The 17,560-nt window shown below is 41.9% G+C and overlaps 1 protein-coding gene across 1 annotated transcript in view; it reads right to left on the bottom strand.

Moving 5' to 3' along the window:
* SI (sucrase-isomaltase) overlaps positions 1-17,560 on the bottom strand; it is a 632,954-nt gene that overhangs the window by 269,612 nt on the left and 345,782 nt on the right. The window contains exons 32-34 of the mRNA XM_069213228.1: positions 12,246-12,374; positions 10,595-10,705; positions 7,747-7,809 (exon numbers count right to left, since the gene is read on the bottom strand). Coding sequence (XP_069069329.1) covers positions 7,747-7,809; positions 10,595-10,705; positions 12,246-12,374 — 303 coding nt within the window. The remainder of the gene's footprint in view (positions 1-7,746; positions 7,810-10,594; positions 10,706-12,245; positions 12,375-17,560) is intronic.

The following is a 17,560-nucleotide window of genomic DNA, read 5'->3' as shown; positions in this document are numbered from 1 at the left end:
TTGCCATTTCCAATGAGTGCTATAAAGCGCGAAAGGGGCATACCGCAGCACAGGATGTGCTTACCGAGACCAGAGGGACTACATATCCCAGACTGCTTTGTGGCCCCAGGAGGCGGCCATTTACTGCATCACCTGCTCCCACTTGCCATTTCCAACAAGCTCTATAAAGCGCCAAGGGGCATACTGCAGCACAGGATGCACTAACCGAGACCAGAGGGACTACATATCCCAGACTGCTTTATGGCCCCAGGAGGTGGGCGTTTTCTGCATCACTTGCTCCCACTTGCCATTTCCAACGAGCGCTATGAAGCGTGAGTGGGCATACCGCAGTGCAGGACACTCTAACCGAGACCAGAGGGACTACATATGCCAGAGTACTTTGTGATCCCACGAGGCGGCCATCTACTGCATCACCTGCTCCCACTTCCCATTTCCAATGAGCGCTATAAAGTGCGAGGGGGCATACCGCAGCACAGGACACGCTAACTGAGACCAGAGGGACTACATATCCCAGACTGCTTTGTAGCCCAGGAGGCTACCATCTTCTGCATCAGCTACTCCCACTTGCCATTTCCAACGCGCACTATAAAGCACAAGGGGACATACCACAGCGTGGGATGTGCCTGGGCTGAAGGCGGGCCGTCTGCGCCCATCTACGGCCGACCCAGGCTGGGCTGGGCCACCTCCCTGAGTCTGATTCTTTTTTGGCCACATTTGAATAGCTTCACCTCCCTCTAGTTCCTCCCTAACGTACCATCCCAGGCCCCTTGTTATGTTTTAACGTATTGCCACAGAGATGGGTAAAAGAAAAGCGACTGAAGGTGGCGCGGGGTTGGGGGGGATGCACAAGAAAAACTCAAAAAAGTCGGGCTGTAATGAGGTGCTTGATCGCATTGACAACATCCTGGATGATTTTGGGGAAATATGAGCCCCACCATCTGGTGTAGACCAACCAATGAGTCCCAATCTGTGTTTAGCAATCCAACTGCTGACCAACAAGCAGGAAAGTATATCCAATATGTTTAATAAAGCTAGGGAACGGATGAGGAACAAGACCTGTACAGCGCCCCAAAACCCTGTAGACCTAGTTCCTAGTTCTGGCTCCTCTCATGACACAGCAATAGTGCCTCCTCCCTCTCCCATTCCCTGAACCAACTGCTTTCTACCGCTAACATACATCCCAGATCCACCCACAATACAGGTCTTTGCAGTTTCTCTTGCCCAAGTTGGGGCTGGTGGCCCCCCAAACAACTAGCCATGCCCCCCCCTTCAAATGACGACTTGGTAGGTTGCATACAAACAATCAGGTTAGAAATAGCAGCCCTAAAGTGTATGATAGGTGACCTTGTGGTTACAGTGGGGCGTCTCATGATAGAGAGGGGAAGAACACCTAGGAAAGGAGCTGCCATCCCAGTTTTGACTAACACCTCCGCTCTGGCACCATTTGATCCTACTATGCCCCCTTTTGTAAACCATCTTGGAGGCCACCCAGGTTTACCACATGAGGATACCATCTCTAGGTCATAAGTCGGAGCCCGCACTATGGGTTCCCGAACACCTGCAGGTGTGCCAAACTAATCTTCTTCCATCTACCCTCAGAGCAAAAGTTCCAACTCCATACTCTGAACACTGGGGGAGGGTCGTCATTCTAGTAGAACACAAGTTGCCAAGACCACCACCCTCCTGCCTCGGAAACCTTTTATGACCAATGTACCGAAACTCAACTCTCGGAGGGAGGAAAGGGGAAGACTCCTTGATTAATAAAAGTCACTCATTGGATCTGACATAGTAGAGGATGCCTCTCGGTAATCAGAAAAGACATCCTTAGGCCCAGACAGTATAGGTCCCTGAGCTCACTGTCCGACTGTATTGAGCTCACTATAGAAAATGGGCAATTAGTTTATGACCTAGTTGCCCTAGAACAAAAATAACCAATCCTCTGGATGGGTCTACCATACAGTTCAAACTCGATCTACCCATTCCCTTTTGTGCGGCATCCCCTCACGCTGTTCAAGACGATGGCATCGTTTTCTCCAAGATAGATTGACCCTTACAGCCCAAAACACAGGCCTCCTATGATAGATTCAAAAGCTGTGCAAGCCCTGACAACTGTCTCTGCACTACCAGTTACTCAGCGGATATGCCCGACCAGAAAGACAGGAGGGCCACTATCGTACCACCTAATGTCATTGCACCAGCCACCAAGGACGCCTTCAGACCTTCTACGGGTTCTCTAGATTTCCTGGCAAATCGTCTCCTATTGCTTAACTCCATGACTACCTGTTGGAAAGCAAACATTGTTTCCAGGAATGTGGCAGATATTAAATCCAAACTTCCATCGCCTTACTGGAATACCTTTATCAACCAATATGACATATGTATTTTTCAGGAAATCTGGCTAATCAAACCTGCCTATAAACCTGGCTATGCAACCTACCACATACCTGCTACCCCCAGCAAGGTGGGTCGTCTCTTGGGGGCCTCCTAATATAGGTGAGAATCACACTATAGTGCGTAGTGAAATTGCTACCTAACAACAGTTCTGATATTCTTGGTATTAGTCTCAAGGGATCTGGGACCACTGTTACTGACATATAAAACATCTACGCTAGGGGGACAAGGGGTCCCAACCACTCTGCCACCTTGCAGATCCTTGAGAGCCAATTGGGTGAAAGACCCTCTAAACATGCCCTCAATCCCACTTTCGAACCCCTCGGTCTGGATAATATGGGTGATTTCCTGGAAGAAGATAACCTATGGCATATACCTATGCTTGAACTCCCCCTTTTAAGAAGTGGCGCCAGGCTTCCCTGCAACTAAATGCTCTGACCCTTGGCCAAGGCCTGAGGGCAGTCAATGGAAGAACCAAATACGAGAGTTATGCCACCTACACGTTCATTGGCACACAGGGGAAGAGTCACATTGACTATATCCTGATGTACGCCAGACACTGGCACTTGGTAGATGACATAGTAGTCCGGACCAAAATGGACAGTGTAGAAAATCCACTCTGTCTTAGCTTAGAGCCCCAATGGGGAAGGGCTCCCATCAAGATAACTACCACCAAAGTAACTAAGGTGGCAAGGAGAACAGCAGACTGCATCTAGGATGGAGCAAGGTTGTCCTGCGAGACAACATTCTTTCTACCATCAAACTGTGTTGCATTGTTAGCCATGATGGATGAGGAAGAGGGTAACTATTCCTCTCAACTAGATGTACACACTCGGCTCTTCAGAAGACTGGAATAGCTACTTACCACGCCAGCTGCCCACAATACCATTAGCGTTCTATCCCGCAAGGGAGATAACTGGTTTAATCAAGACTGTCGGCTGGCCCAAACAAAACTAAACAGCGCAATCAAGCAAAAAAATGCTGTTCGAGTTAGGACTCTGCGGAACCTGTATATGCAGATGCAGAACAAGGCCAGGAAGGACTGGGAGGAGGAAATATGGAGACTTATGAAGGTCACCTGTGAACGCAGGGATTCTAAATCCTTCTGGCTTATGGTAAGCAAAAGAAACCAAAGGGGTGTTCCTGTAATTGGCAATAACAATCAACCCTCAGACTGGCTCCGACATTTCAATTCCTTCTATAATGTTGAAAGCCAATTTGCAACCACCTTTGCCCTTTACCCCTATCCCAGTCAAATACCATCTATTTGGACAGTTTGTTCAACCTGGGAGACATCCGAGAAGCAATAAATAACAGAGTATGTTTGAAAGCTGCTGGCCCCGATCGTATTCCTCGTAACCTTTTTCTCCATAACATCGACAAATGGGCCGAGTACATCCTCCTTCTATCCAGTGCAATTGCTAGGGGAGCCCCCATTCCCAAGTCATGGAGGGGTGCTGAGGTAATACCCATCCATAAGAAAGGTAATAGGTCTCTACCCGCCAACTATAGGCCCATAAGCCTTATTGATACAGTGCAAAAGGTTTTCTGTTGGGCCCTACTATCAAAAATCCATGACTGGATCTCTGAGAATAACATCTTGTCACCACTCCAGGCTGGCTTTAGGTCCAAAACAAGCACCATGGATCAGGTGTTTTGGTTTCTGCTCCTGTGTAGGAAAGTTGCAGTGACAGGGAAGGGGAGTCTCTACGTAGCCTTTATACACCTTAAATCTGCCTTCAACCTGGTCCCCAGAGGCAAACTCTGGGAGGTCCTCGATGAGATAGGAATGCCCTCAGGGCTCCTGGCCATAATCATTCGATGACACTGAGCTAATTTTGCAAACGTACGCTGGGGGAACCATGGTGACCTCACCGACCCAATCAAATTAGTCAGGGTCGTTCGGCTGGGTTGCGTTCTAGCTCCAACTCTCTTTTGCCTATATTTGAACCAGGTCGTCAAACACCTTACATTGCAGCCCTCTGATGCACCAACCGTAGGCAATGAAAAGATCACAACTTTTCTGTTTACAGATGATACCCTCATAGTATCCAAAACCCTGATGGACCTTCAATCCTCGCTGAATCGGTTTGAAGATTTCTGCTCCGAGAGAGTCTTAGAAATAAACACCTCCAAAACCAAGTTCATGGTCATTAACCCTCACAGATCATACAAGGGGAACCTTTTCCTAGGTGGATCTAAATTAGAACAAGTTAACACCTTTGAATATGTGGGGATAAAGTTATCAGACTCAATGTCCTAGAATACCCACATAAATTCTACATCATTAAAATTTAGCCAGCTGGTGGGCGTCCTTCTAAGGGAGCACAATGCATCCACTATACGACCAATAGCTGCTGCTCTCCACATCTATAACATGAAGTTTGTCAGAGCAGCACTTTACAGGGCCAAACTCTGGGACTTAGAGGATGTAAAAGAGCTTATCCAAATAGAAAACATGTTCATGAGAAAGCTCACCTCCCTGCCCCCAAGTACCCCACTTCTTCCTCTGCATTTGGATCTGGCCCACAAACCATTAGCTCCCATAGTTGGTCTTAGACCATTGCTGTTCTGGAGGAGAATCATGGCAACTACCGAACTTTCCTCTCATGCCACAGCATTCAGGGAAGTTTGTTCTTTGGATACGTTCAATAAGATCCAGTGGATCAACTCAGCCAATTCATTGATTGCCATTGGGATGGGAGACTCATGAAACTCCTCACACACAGGGCCACTACTGACTAAAGAAAGAGTAAAATCTTGTTACTGGGAGTGGGTAACCCAGTCTATATCTCACTCGCTCCATTAGTGCGACTAACTAACAAGTTCCCAGACTTTAAGCCTACCTGGTTCCTAAAACCTTACCTGAATAGCATCCTAGATCCGACTGTCAGGAAGCTCTATAGGCAATTCAGATTTGGTTCCCTCCCCATTAAAACTTACACCAGTAGAAGGCAGAATAGGGCCCCTACCAATAAGTCATGTCCCACCAATAAGTCATGTCCCAGCTGCAACCTGTTTCAGGAGTCAACCGCCCATGTCTTCTTCGTAAGCCCATCTTACACTTCTTAACGTAGGAAATGGCTTGCTCCAACCTGCAAATGGCTGGGGGCCCGAGATCATGCTGTAGCCATGAGGATTCTAAAATCAGAGTCTAGTCTGCCCATTGCCATTGCAGTTGCCAAATTCCTCGGTTAAAGGAGGCGCATCAGAAGGAAACTGGTCAAGATTGCCCAGCTCCTATGTTCCTGTAGTCTTACTCGCACCTTTCAGCCCCCATACTGTATTTCGGGACTGTTTCTTTCTGATTGTATTGGTCTCTGCGAGTTGTTTTTATTTATTTTAAAGCAAATTTCTATTTTATCATTCTTAATATATTATTTATTGTGGTGCTATGTGACTTTTATGGCACTGGATGCCGAAATAAAGTTGTTATAAAGAATTGTTTAACTTATTAAGCTATCTTGCTGGCCACTGTGATTTGTAGTCCTCCCTAGTGCAGGGGCATGATTTACCAACAAGCAATCCTTCTATAACAAATCAAAATGCACCACAGTCTACTCATCAAATTCACTGTAGAACTCCAAGAAGTGTTACATCATGCACCTAGTTTGCTTTCGTTAGGTGTTGGTCTCAATGGAGAAGTCATGATCAGGCTGGGTTTTTTTTCCTATGGAGCTGTGCATGCCATTGTGAGTGCAGCAAAAGTAAGTACCAAGGGCACCGATCTAGTGAGGGTCACTAGCTTGGTACTGAAAGAACTGCACTTTATTGGAAGGTCCCCACCAAATTGTACATAAATGAAGCAACCAAACACATTTTTATGTGGAACAAGTGTCATCAGAATTGCAAAATCACCCTTTGCAAAAAATATCTTGGTGATCCTTAGTTAATGGCCTGTATATATAGAGTGGCTTATTGACAGACAGTACCTGCTGGCTGTTAAAACTTAGTTCAGTTTATTTTCAGTGACTGATTGCGCCAACAGTTTTTTTTTTATTTGTCTATGTCTCTCTTTCTTTTTTTACTATTTCATATTTCATTTCAGGTTCCTTCTCTGCCTACTTCCTTACTTTTCTCTTGTCTATGTCCACATTTTTTAAAATTCTTTAGGCATTATTTATTTTCCCCCTTAATATTTTACACTCTACTCTTTATGTGTTTCAATGGTTTTGTTTAATTTGCTCATATTTCCACATTTCCTATCCTTGATTACTTCTCCGCCTGTTATTTTCTCTCCTCTTTTCAAATATTCATCACCCTTTCCCTTTTTTTTCACTCATTTTCTAAAATATACCTTGCTCTCGTTCTCATACTATTCATCCAATCTCCTCTATCTCAGTTTTACCTTCTTAAACATTCGCTCTTCCATTACTTTTTCTATATTTCCTTCTTTTCCTCACTTTTTTATGGCACATCCCTCTTTTCTTTATCCTTGCATTATCTCAACAGTATACCCCAATCCTCTTGACTGTCTTGCTCTTGGTCGTACATTTTATTCATTTCCAAATATCTCCTTCTTTCTTTCTGCTGCATAAGAATTAATATACTGTTTTAAAAAAAAAAATATATACACTATTTCCTGATACTTTATTCAGCTGGGGGTATGATTTGCAATTCATAATATCTAAATGCAAAACTGTTTAGTAGGATATACAATTATGCTATAATTACTGTGAAGACAGGGTAGAGTAAACAGATGTAGGTTTAATTATCAAATTTTCCGGAAATACTATTTAAATAAATTGATTTATTAGCATGGTGAATACAGATTACTCAAATCAGATTTTTTATAATCAAAGCAATAGATGAATTTATCTCTGTTCACATTTTTCACTTATATCCTACTTAATGTAAACTTTTATTGAAATACAATTCCTTTTCTCGTGATCAAATATGATAGCATCAGCCATATAGAAAATACGTACCATCATCTGTACTAGTGTTGGAACCTAACTAAAAAAATGACATCTAAATTTTAATAATGGGTTCTCTCATATTATGGAGATTTCTAATTTGTTTATGAAAATACTTCTCCTACAGACTCACACTCACATCAGTTCATGAGCTCAAAACGCACTGTCAACGTTCGATGTATCCTAAGAAAAGTATGCTTGATAGATCTGAAGAAACATGACCCTCCAAAGAGGAAGGGACAAAAAAGCCCAGTGATAACAGCTAGTAAGTGTGTAAATAAAACTGGTTTTCAGTAAAGTGCGAGGTACAATATGTTAAGCTTGTTCATAATACTAATGTGACGTTTATAAATTAGAGTTCATATAGAATATGAACCAATAGAATGAGATTACATTATCTAGAGAATTGTTCGGTAAAACTGCCAAATTACTTCTGTACCTGAATTTGTTCTTCCCATGTAAGTGACTCATTGACTACTACGTTCGGGTAATCCGGCCACACCTGAAGATTTAATAAACAATGATGCATGTTAACCACACTGTACGAATGGACTTGAGGACAAATATTTCAAACATTTAAATAAACAGTGAATTTTATTTATATTTGCAATATTAATGTTGTCAAACTATGTTTGCATCCTAGAAGATATACTTTTTAAATAATTTATGGCAAAAAATCCACCAACCACAATGTAGTGGAGTTTACCGGCACACGGGGCCCATCCCTACATTGATAAGACTGGCTTATTTATGAGCCTCAGACCTTAAGATGCAACCAGATCAAGTAGCAGCCAAAAAATTTAAAGTGAAATATTCACACAATTTGAAAGTGCTCAGCTGGACCCCGGATGGTAGGAGCATGTTTGCAGGGTTTCACCTGTTTTTGTTTTCTAGAAACAACCAATCAGAAACATCTCTGTCAGCCAATGTGATCCTGCGCTGTACAGAGGGAAAAACACTTGACCCTGCGTTGCATGTGTAGCTTCTGCTCTTTTGTATTTGAGTGGAAGAGATGTGTTGCTCTTTTTCATATTTCTTGGCTGGTATCACCTCCTGTCCACCGTGCTAAGTGGCTTCAGGCAGTGCATTACAGCCTAGGTAGAGTGATTTAGTTTTCTTCTGAGTGGACTCCATGGAAAATCCATTCTCACTGCCATCAGAGAACTGGTATTGGCTGATATAGTGGCACGTAGGAAGGAGACACTGGGAGGTGAGTGAGTTGCTTTGCAGATGGGGAGAAAGACAAGGTGAGCTACATGGAAATGTACCTAGTAAGCTACAGTATCCGAGAAGTATGAGAGAGCAAGGTGAGGTATGCTTTAAGGTCAAAGCCTAAAGCATGAGTCACATTTTCAAGGAGAGGACAAGCAATGTGCTTAAACTCGCTTTCTGTGAGGTAAACTGCAGACAATATTGTTCTTTGGTAGTTCAATCTTTATATTTTTATTTTTCCTTTCTAAAATATCCCATACTGCGAGGTAGATGAAGAATTCAGTTCTACCCCTTAAATTTGCCAGTCAACCTCCTACTTAGATGTTCTCAAAATCCTTTTTGTCTCGAGGAAATGAAGTCATGCTGAGACGTCAAGGTTAGAGGACATAGTAAAGGAACAACTTGACAACTGCATAGAGTGTGGTGGCAGCGACCATGGATTGTGTGACTGTCAAAGGAGTGCAGTTGGAACAGGAAGCATTTTTTGTGGCCAATATTTGTTCATGGCCGTAGTGCTCTTGAGGTAACAGTCCTCGACTCAACAACTTAAATGATGACACTAAGTGTTAGCCTTAATCACCTGTATTGAAGATTCAAATGCTGCTTTTTGGTCTGTAAATTCTGTCTCCCCCTAACCCAACCCTGAAAATCAATGTAAAATAGTTCATACACTGCACTCTGGTAAACTGATGAATTCTTGCTATCTCACACATGAAGGCACTAGATAAAATATACATAGCCCTTGCATGAAGAACAACCAAATGAAGCGATCCATTTTGACACCCGTAGTCCAGATAAGAAGGCCAATTGAAGGCTAGGTCTGAAAGTAACATAATCGGTTATCGGGATGGCCAACACAATACAATCTAATGCATACGCTGCCATTTTATGGCTTAAGGGGGCGTGCACTAGAGATTTAAGCAGTTCATCAATTACTCTCACAGTTTAAAATTCGCTAGGCTTTTTGGGCGCTTGAGTCGATACTTCATGTTATTTATAGGAGTGGGTGGAACTTTGCAGAAAACTCAATGAGTTTTTATCTAACTCCATCTAATTTTGCGGAGTAAAACTCCATCAGTTCTGCTCTCCCTTAATTAGGTCATAGAAAATAACACACTTGTAAAATGAATTTGTGAGAAAGAAGCTTTTAAATGGAGTGTACATGAGCACAGTAAATGCATTAAAACTTAAAATGCAACTTCATTGTAAACACTATTTATATATCACAATGGTATATCATGATGGACAAGCAGAGAAGGAATATTTTAAAATCATTAGGTCGGCATTTGGAGGAGTGTTAATATTTAAAGTTATTTGGAAGACATCGCTGCCAGTTTTTTAATAAAAGCAGAAAGGAACAGACAGTTAATCAGAATGACAGCCTTCTGGATACATTGTGGGGTTATAATTAGTTTTACTTTAAGGAAATGGCTTAATTAAGGAGAAGATCTCGGAGAAAAGCACAGAGAGGTAATACAGACCCAGTGTGAAGAATTATTTCGAATGGAACTACAAAATCAGAATGTTCTCCATTAATGTCACAATCTTGTTTATTCTGACGACAGCTGTTACTGTCTTTGCAACAAAGGTGTTGTTGACACTAAGGACCAGATGGCTTCAGACTTTGCCTGGAAGAAGAGGGCTTTCTATGCGTTGGTGGGGTTTTCAATTGTCTGCTAAAAATCCTGCAACATAATTCATAACAACATGGGCTTTTCCTCTGCCTGGATTGCACCCTACTGATGATGTTGCTTACATTTCAGGGATAGCATGAGCCTATAGTTTGGAGCATGCACTTAATTTTGGGTTAAAGGAGTCTTGAACCCAAATTTGCACTAACCCACTGATCGAATATATTGTTTTTGCGCTGATCTTTGATATAAATGCTGCTGCAGATGTGCCTGTCACTAGGGCAAAATTAACTGGAATATGTGCCAATATGCCTGGCTCCGGTGCATTTATGTGATTTGCCCCTTTTTAAAAACTCTCAGGACCCCGCAAAGGCACATCACTTTTTTTTAGTGCAAATTACTTGTTCTATTTGTTGCTCTACCTTTGTAAACAAAATCAATTACCTTTCCCCAGATGATTTCATTGCTGTTGGGCCATTTGATGAAAACATCTTCCTTAACACCTCTTTCGAACGCTGGATATGGTTTAGTTTCATTTCCCGAAATTGCTGGATCCTGAAAATAAATCCAAAAGATGATAATGTAACTGATTGCTAGATCCAGTAAGAATGTTTTTTCACTGAGTTGATCAACATTTGTTTTGCTGTCTAGGATGCACATAATATAAATGCAGCCTTTAACTCATATTTCTTCTACATTTACAAAATATTACAGATGCAATTAATTATAATAGATTTTGACTAATAATTATCCACCATATATATTACAAGCAAGGAAATATTTTTGTACTCTAACTTAGCAAATTATGGTAGAGATATGGATAACATCAGTGTTGACATTCGATCAGTCAATACACAGGACAGCACAGCACCTTTATACATGAAGTATATATTTTCGTACACAAACGAAATCACATCACCCCTGTTGAATTCCCCCGTAATGAACTCTCTGTCAACACAAGCATTTAGGTACGAGGTCAGGCATGCTCTGTGGCCCAGGTCTGAAGGTTATTAACGGACAGGTCATGGGTGGGGTAACACTTAGCTAACAGCCAAGATTAGGCCAGATCCCACAGATAGACAGCTACACTACAATGGCCTCCAGAGACTGGCCCCAATAAAGCACAAATGGTCAGAGGGGCACACGCATTCCCAAAACACCATAAAGGCAGATGCCACACATAGTTATGTACACTCAACAAATCAGACCACATCACACATAGCACACGGAGAGACCATATGCCCCTCAGGCTAGACAACTGGGCAAGTACTCACTGGCCCACATAGTGTCCACTCCAGGTTGAGGCGCACCTGCATTCCCTATCTGTAAATTGTATCTGTGACTCCCTTTCAATTGTTTGCATATATCGCCAGGGAAAGAATGTTTTATGTGCTTATTACTTCCCGAGAAATGTATAAAACATGGATCATTTCAATGTGGTATTGAGAGACAGTCCTAAGACCATAGGGCTGTAACTGCTCTCCTGGCCGTAATGTTTAATTAAACATACCTTTTTCTGTTTTGCCAGATGCCTATTGTTTTTTTAAGTCAAAAGTCTCATTCACACAAAAAAAAATACTGTGGCTAAATTATAATGCAATAATTTTCTCCCTTAAAGCTTTCTCTTCAATTATTTTCGTGCATTGCAAATAATACTAGTTTTACTATGCTAACGTTATGATTGGCTATTTGTTGTAACTTTTGTTTTTCCTTTACTTCTAGTCAAAAAACTTTTCAACTTAAAAATGGCAGATATTTTCCTTATATACAGAAGGACCCCACACTACTTAGTAAATAACCATGGGTGAAATCATAAAAGTGTTAAATTAGCTGTCCATCAATATTAAGGGCATTTCATAATTATTAGTTTTGTGAATGTCCTGTCTGCCCTATTTGAAATTTGTACCTTGGTACGCACTCAAAATAGGTTATTCAGTCTCTGCTTAGCTCTAAATAAAACCTTGTACCTAAAAAAATCTAATTTCCTTGATGATACAATGCTAGTATTGCAAATATACACCGCAAATTAATGAAATTGTAAATAAAATACTACATGACAGTATTTAAGCAGTAGAGTGTGCATTGATGAAAGTACCAGGATGATGATGAATCGCATTCCTTCTGAGTGCAGGTGTTCAACCAGTTTTGGAAGTCCTTGGAAGTGACTGCTGAGGGTAAAATCCAACTGCCTCTCCATGTAATCTATGTCCGTATACTGAACATCCTGAAGAGGGAAACATTTCAAAGTGTCAAGCCAATGTAACTTTTTATGATGTTTGTATCGTACAACATGACGTTTTATCACTATTATCACTATTATTTCATTATAATAATATATATAATATATTTTAATGCAAGTAAAACAAATGTGTACCATTGGGTGGCCATTTAAAGTTATATATGAGATAAAGCACCCCCTCTCATACAATATAAGGGATATTGCAACTAAGAAAGGAGCTCCATTTCCATATAGAGGAAGTTGGCCGAAGTCTAAGTTCTGGTATATGGTTATGGAACTTCAAGAGATTTGCAGTACCATTATCATATACAGCAGGATGCACTTTATCCCAAAGAATACATGGGAACAGAAACGCATGAAATCCTTGGTGCATAGTTCTTCATATGAAAGAGAGAGACAGCTAGCAAATATGAAGAATAAACATAGAATCTTTAGTGCAATATTAAACACATACAAATGCTGTAACATATATTTTGTAAAAAGATATTATAAGTAGGTTAGTACAAGTTGGGTTTATTTAATACAAAATACGTTAGCTCAGAATGTGTATAGACATGGAGAAAAACTCTAACATTTCTATAATTAGCTAAGGATAGCAAAAAATAAACAAGTTGCCATACATATCTTAGTTTTGCTGTTCATTGTAAGCTAGAAAAGCAGAGCAGAAGAAAGAAAATCAATCTTTCATTTTTCTGTAGACGGGTGCTTAAATTATGCTCCTTGACCTGACTTGACTTTCCCGTTGGCACTAGCAGCGTACTTTGTTAGGTCAGAACTCAAATGTAATAAGTTATTACCATAGAGTTCTGACATCATTTCTTTATAATGAGCAACTAAGTGCTCACAAGTTACATTTTATAAAGAAATTAGAGACAGAATATTATACAAGGGTAGCAGACTTCCATGCATTATAATCCCATAAAATGTCATATTACAATTCAACCAAAATATTTAGTCAGAATAGCATATGAAACCACATTTCTGGATTTGTTTCCCTGTACAACAAACTAAAATACATGATACACTAAATATGTTGTTATTCTTGCCACTGCATAACAAAGAATTTGCTTTCTTTCATACAAGGGCTGTACCATAATCAAGCTTCCAAGCGTGCATTGATTCAATGAGAGCTGTATGCTGCATTCTGCAAACAATTGCATTGTCTGTAGAAAATGTGCTGAAGTGAACTATAGGGCTTATTTATTAAAGATATTTGCCAATCTTGTCACACTCAATGGGATGCAAGAGCGTCACAACTCATAAGTTATATTTATCAAACCACTCAAGGTTACCTTGTGTGGCCTTGCCTGGCCTAATATATCTAGAGTGATGCAATGCAGCACAAACCACTGCAATCAAATACTCTGGCCTGGGAAGGCGTTCCATGGGTGGAGTGTAAATGTTCCCACTCAACCACCTATATGTTCTGGTGTATTGACAGATTTACCATTACTAATAGATGCAGGAATGTATCCAAATGTTATGCTTCCCCAGGTGAGGCATACCTACGAGAAATTGTCCCCTTCCTGCACAAAAATAATACTGCTTACAATGCAGACAGACACCTGCGTTGGCCTTAGGCAGCACATTGTGAGCCAGTGCAGGTAAAAGACAGGAATGCACCGTACAATGGTAAGTATGGCACATTCCTGCCCTTTGCCTATCGTGCAGTACATCAAGGTGACTTGCTGAACAGCGTGATTGTTTAATAAATATGCCCCACAGCTCAGGAATATGGAGTATCTTCATACCTTCATACCTGCAGTGCACATGCTATATCATTGAGCAAATACACATGCACCAGAGTGATTCCTAGAAAAAAGATAATAGCACTTGCACATGTGAGCATGATATGACTTTTGATTTTGTTGCTCAAAGTTATAGTTAAAGCAGATGAAAAGGTGGTCCATGTTAATTCCTAAAAGTGCATCCAATCTGTTATGCTCCTTTATATGAAAGACATAATATACTTGCAAACATGAAGAATAATTCTGGAAACTCTACTGCAAAATTAAACGTTAAGCTAGTTCTAATCTCATTTTGCAGCAAATTACTATCTGCTTTTGGTATGTTTAATTTTGCAGTACAGAATCCACATTTATTCTCTGTGTTTGCAAGCATGCTATATCTTTCACGTGAAGGAACATAACAGATCAGATTTAATCAGTTTACGGGAATAGTGATGGTGTGACTATCTAATATAAGGAATAAACTACTGTCTGCTTTACTTACAAAAGGTACTACAAGTCACAGAAAGATTCACTGATCTTATAAAAGAAGTCAGCCTTCATCCTCATTAGCAAATGATTACAGAAGTTCTTGATGACTTGCAAAATCTTTACAAACTGAGGCCCATATATATACTCGGTTTGCGCTGATTTAGCATAATTTTTTTACGCTAATTCAGCGCAAACCTAACTCCATATTTATAATTTGGCGCTAGACACGTGTAGTGCCAATGTTATGGAGTTAACGTATTTTCAGGACGGGAAAACCTACATTGCATCAATGAGATGCAAGGAAGGCGTTCCCGTCCAGAAAAGGATGATATGGCCTTTGCACCATATTTATCTCCCTGTGCTAAAATCCAGCACGGGGAATGGGGGCCTTAAATAATGGTGCTAAGCTTGCTTAGCACCATTATTAACGCCTGGGTATGGGCAGGCATAAAGGGACCTGTAGGCATATTTCCATGGTCAGAGTCCATGGAAATGGCCAGCAGGTGCCCTTCCCTGGTCCCAGGGACACCCCGACCCAGCCCCTTCCACACCAGGAGGACACCTAAGGATATTTTTTTTAATCCTACACCGCTCTGGGGCACTGGCTTGGGGATCCGGGCATGGCCATTGGGGTGGTTGGCATGGCTCCTGTCTTTGCTAAGACAGGAGCCATGTCCATGGGGGTTGTGCACCAGAAATTGGCGCTGCACTGCTTAGAGGCAGTTTTTCTGCCTCTGAACAGTGTAGTGCCCTAATTTGGTGCACAAGCCCCGGTTTCCTCTATGCCTCACCAGCCCTGTTAGTGTCCTTTTCCAAGGACGCTGACAGGGCATTAGCGCCAGCTAGCGCCATTCCATAAATATGGCGCCTGGCCGGTGTCTTGGAATGGTGCTAGCTGGCGCTATACTTTTTCACGCAAAACTGTGCTAACACAGTTTTGCGTGAACAAGTATAAATCTGCCCCTGAGGGGCATATTTGCAAGCAGCTTGCACTGCTTGTATTTTTCTTTTTACGCATGGGCAGTGTATTCTCTCATCCATATTATCCCTTATTTACAAAATGATGCTTTGGACCAATGCTTCAGTTTTTACAGACCTGCATCAAACGTTTCTGCGTTGGAACCCCCTGTGCCATGCAGGTTATAATGTATGCAGTGTAGGCGTTCCTTCATAAAAACTCAGTTAAGACTTACATAGTGATTTTTGCAAGTTTTCCAATGTGTGACGCATCTTTGAGATGCGTCACACTCAGCTTGGAATTTGTTAACATTTCTATGCCTTTTTAACCCAAGCATGGGAAATGATGCAGTGACTTTTTAATAACAATCTGACCAGCTGAAGTCACTTTACACACAGTAATACAATTTTAAAACACATCCCCTCAACCAGTAGTAGGCCTGCACATGTAAGGACCCCTTGACCAACATGGGACCATGGCACCAGAAATACCACAATCCACTGCAGCAATGCAATGTGAAGATGTGCAGACCATGGAAAGGACAGGCCAGGATTGCCCCATCTCCATATAGGAAAGTGTCCCAAAGTCCAACCAAGCATACTTCAATGCACAATAGGTACATATACACATAAGGTAGGTAACACAATTTTTGCGACTTCGCATTACAATATATACTTCTATTCACTCACACTACACTATCGCTCAATATGTCACACATACTTAGGTAACTATGTACACATATTTAGACTATGCCCAGTGTAATGTGACACATAGCAATACTTCAACCTTGCAGGATTACATCCAGGATTAATGTAATAGAGTAAAAGGTGAGTTTTCCACCATCTCATGATCTATTACATTGGTCCCTATACATAAGGCTACTTGCATTAATTAGAACTGATGCATCACCTATGTGGTTTTGATGCATTACTGAAGTTGCGCTAGTTCGAAGCGCAACTTCAGCAATGCTTCACTTTTTGGGCAGATGAGTTGCAGCATCCTTTCCCTCGGATGTGTCACTAGTTCTGACGGATCCATGTGACCCTACGCCATGGTGCATCATATTAAAAATAAACACTTCCATGGCAACATAAGCTGTTTGGCACAGTGCAAGTTTTTAATGCGTCACTGCCACACAGTAGCGATGAATAATTTCTTGTAAATATGTCCCTGAAAGCATTGCCAGATTGACAAGAATCTATCAACCTGGCTATGCATCAAAAACTTACACCTCCCCCAGGGGAGGTGAAATGACGAGAAATATCCCTCAGCCCGACCCTCTTCAATGTCTACATTGCCCCGCTCTCTAACATCGCCCGATCCCACAACCTCAACATCATCTCATACGCCGATGACACCGAGCTGATCCTCTCCCTCACCAAGGACTCCGCCAAGACCAACCTCCACAAAGGAATGAAGGCCATCGCCAAATGGATGAAAAGCAGCTGCCTCAAACTGAATTCCGACAAGAGGGAAGTCCTTTTTCTTCGGCTCCACCCCTCCACATGGGATGAAGCCCTGGTGGCCTGCCACTCCCGGAGCCGCTCCATCTCCCACCGGCCACACACGCAACCTAGGATTCATCTTGGACTCCTCATTATTCATGACCCAGCAAGTCAACGCCATCTCCTCCTCCTGCTTCAACACCCTCCACATGTTCCGAAAGATCTACAAATGTATACCCACCGAAACCAGAAGAACAGTCACCTAAGCCCTCGTAAGCAGCAAACTGGACTACGGCAATGCCCTCTATGCAGGAACCATGGCCAAACTTCACAAGAGGTAGTCAACAAGTGAATCACCTTCAAACTCCTCACCCATGCTCACAAAGCACTGCACAGCACCGGACCAGAATATTTCAACAGACCTCACCCTCGCAACCATCCCACGTGTCCACAGAATTCCAACCGGCGGTAGATCATTCTCGCACCTCGCCGCCAAAACGTGGAACACTCTTTCCACCCACCTGTGCCAGACCAAAGACCTCCTTACCT

This window comes from Pleurodeles waltl, chromosome 11, assembly GCF_031143425.1.
Source record: "Pleurodeles waltl isolate 20211129_DDA chromosome 11, aPleWal1.hap1.20221129, whole genome shotgun sequence".
Taxonomy (NCBI): domain Eukaryota; kingdom Metazoa; phylum Chordata; class Amphibia; order Caudata; family Salamandridae; genus Pleurodeles; species Pleurodeles waltl.
This window is presented reverse-complemented; position numbering and strand designations above follow the sequence as displayed.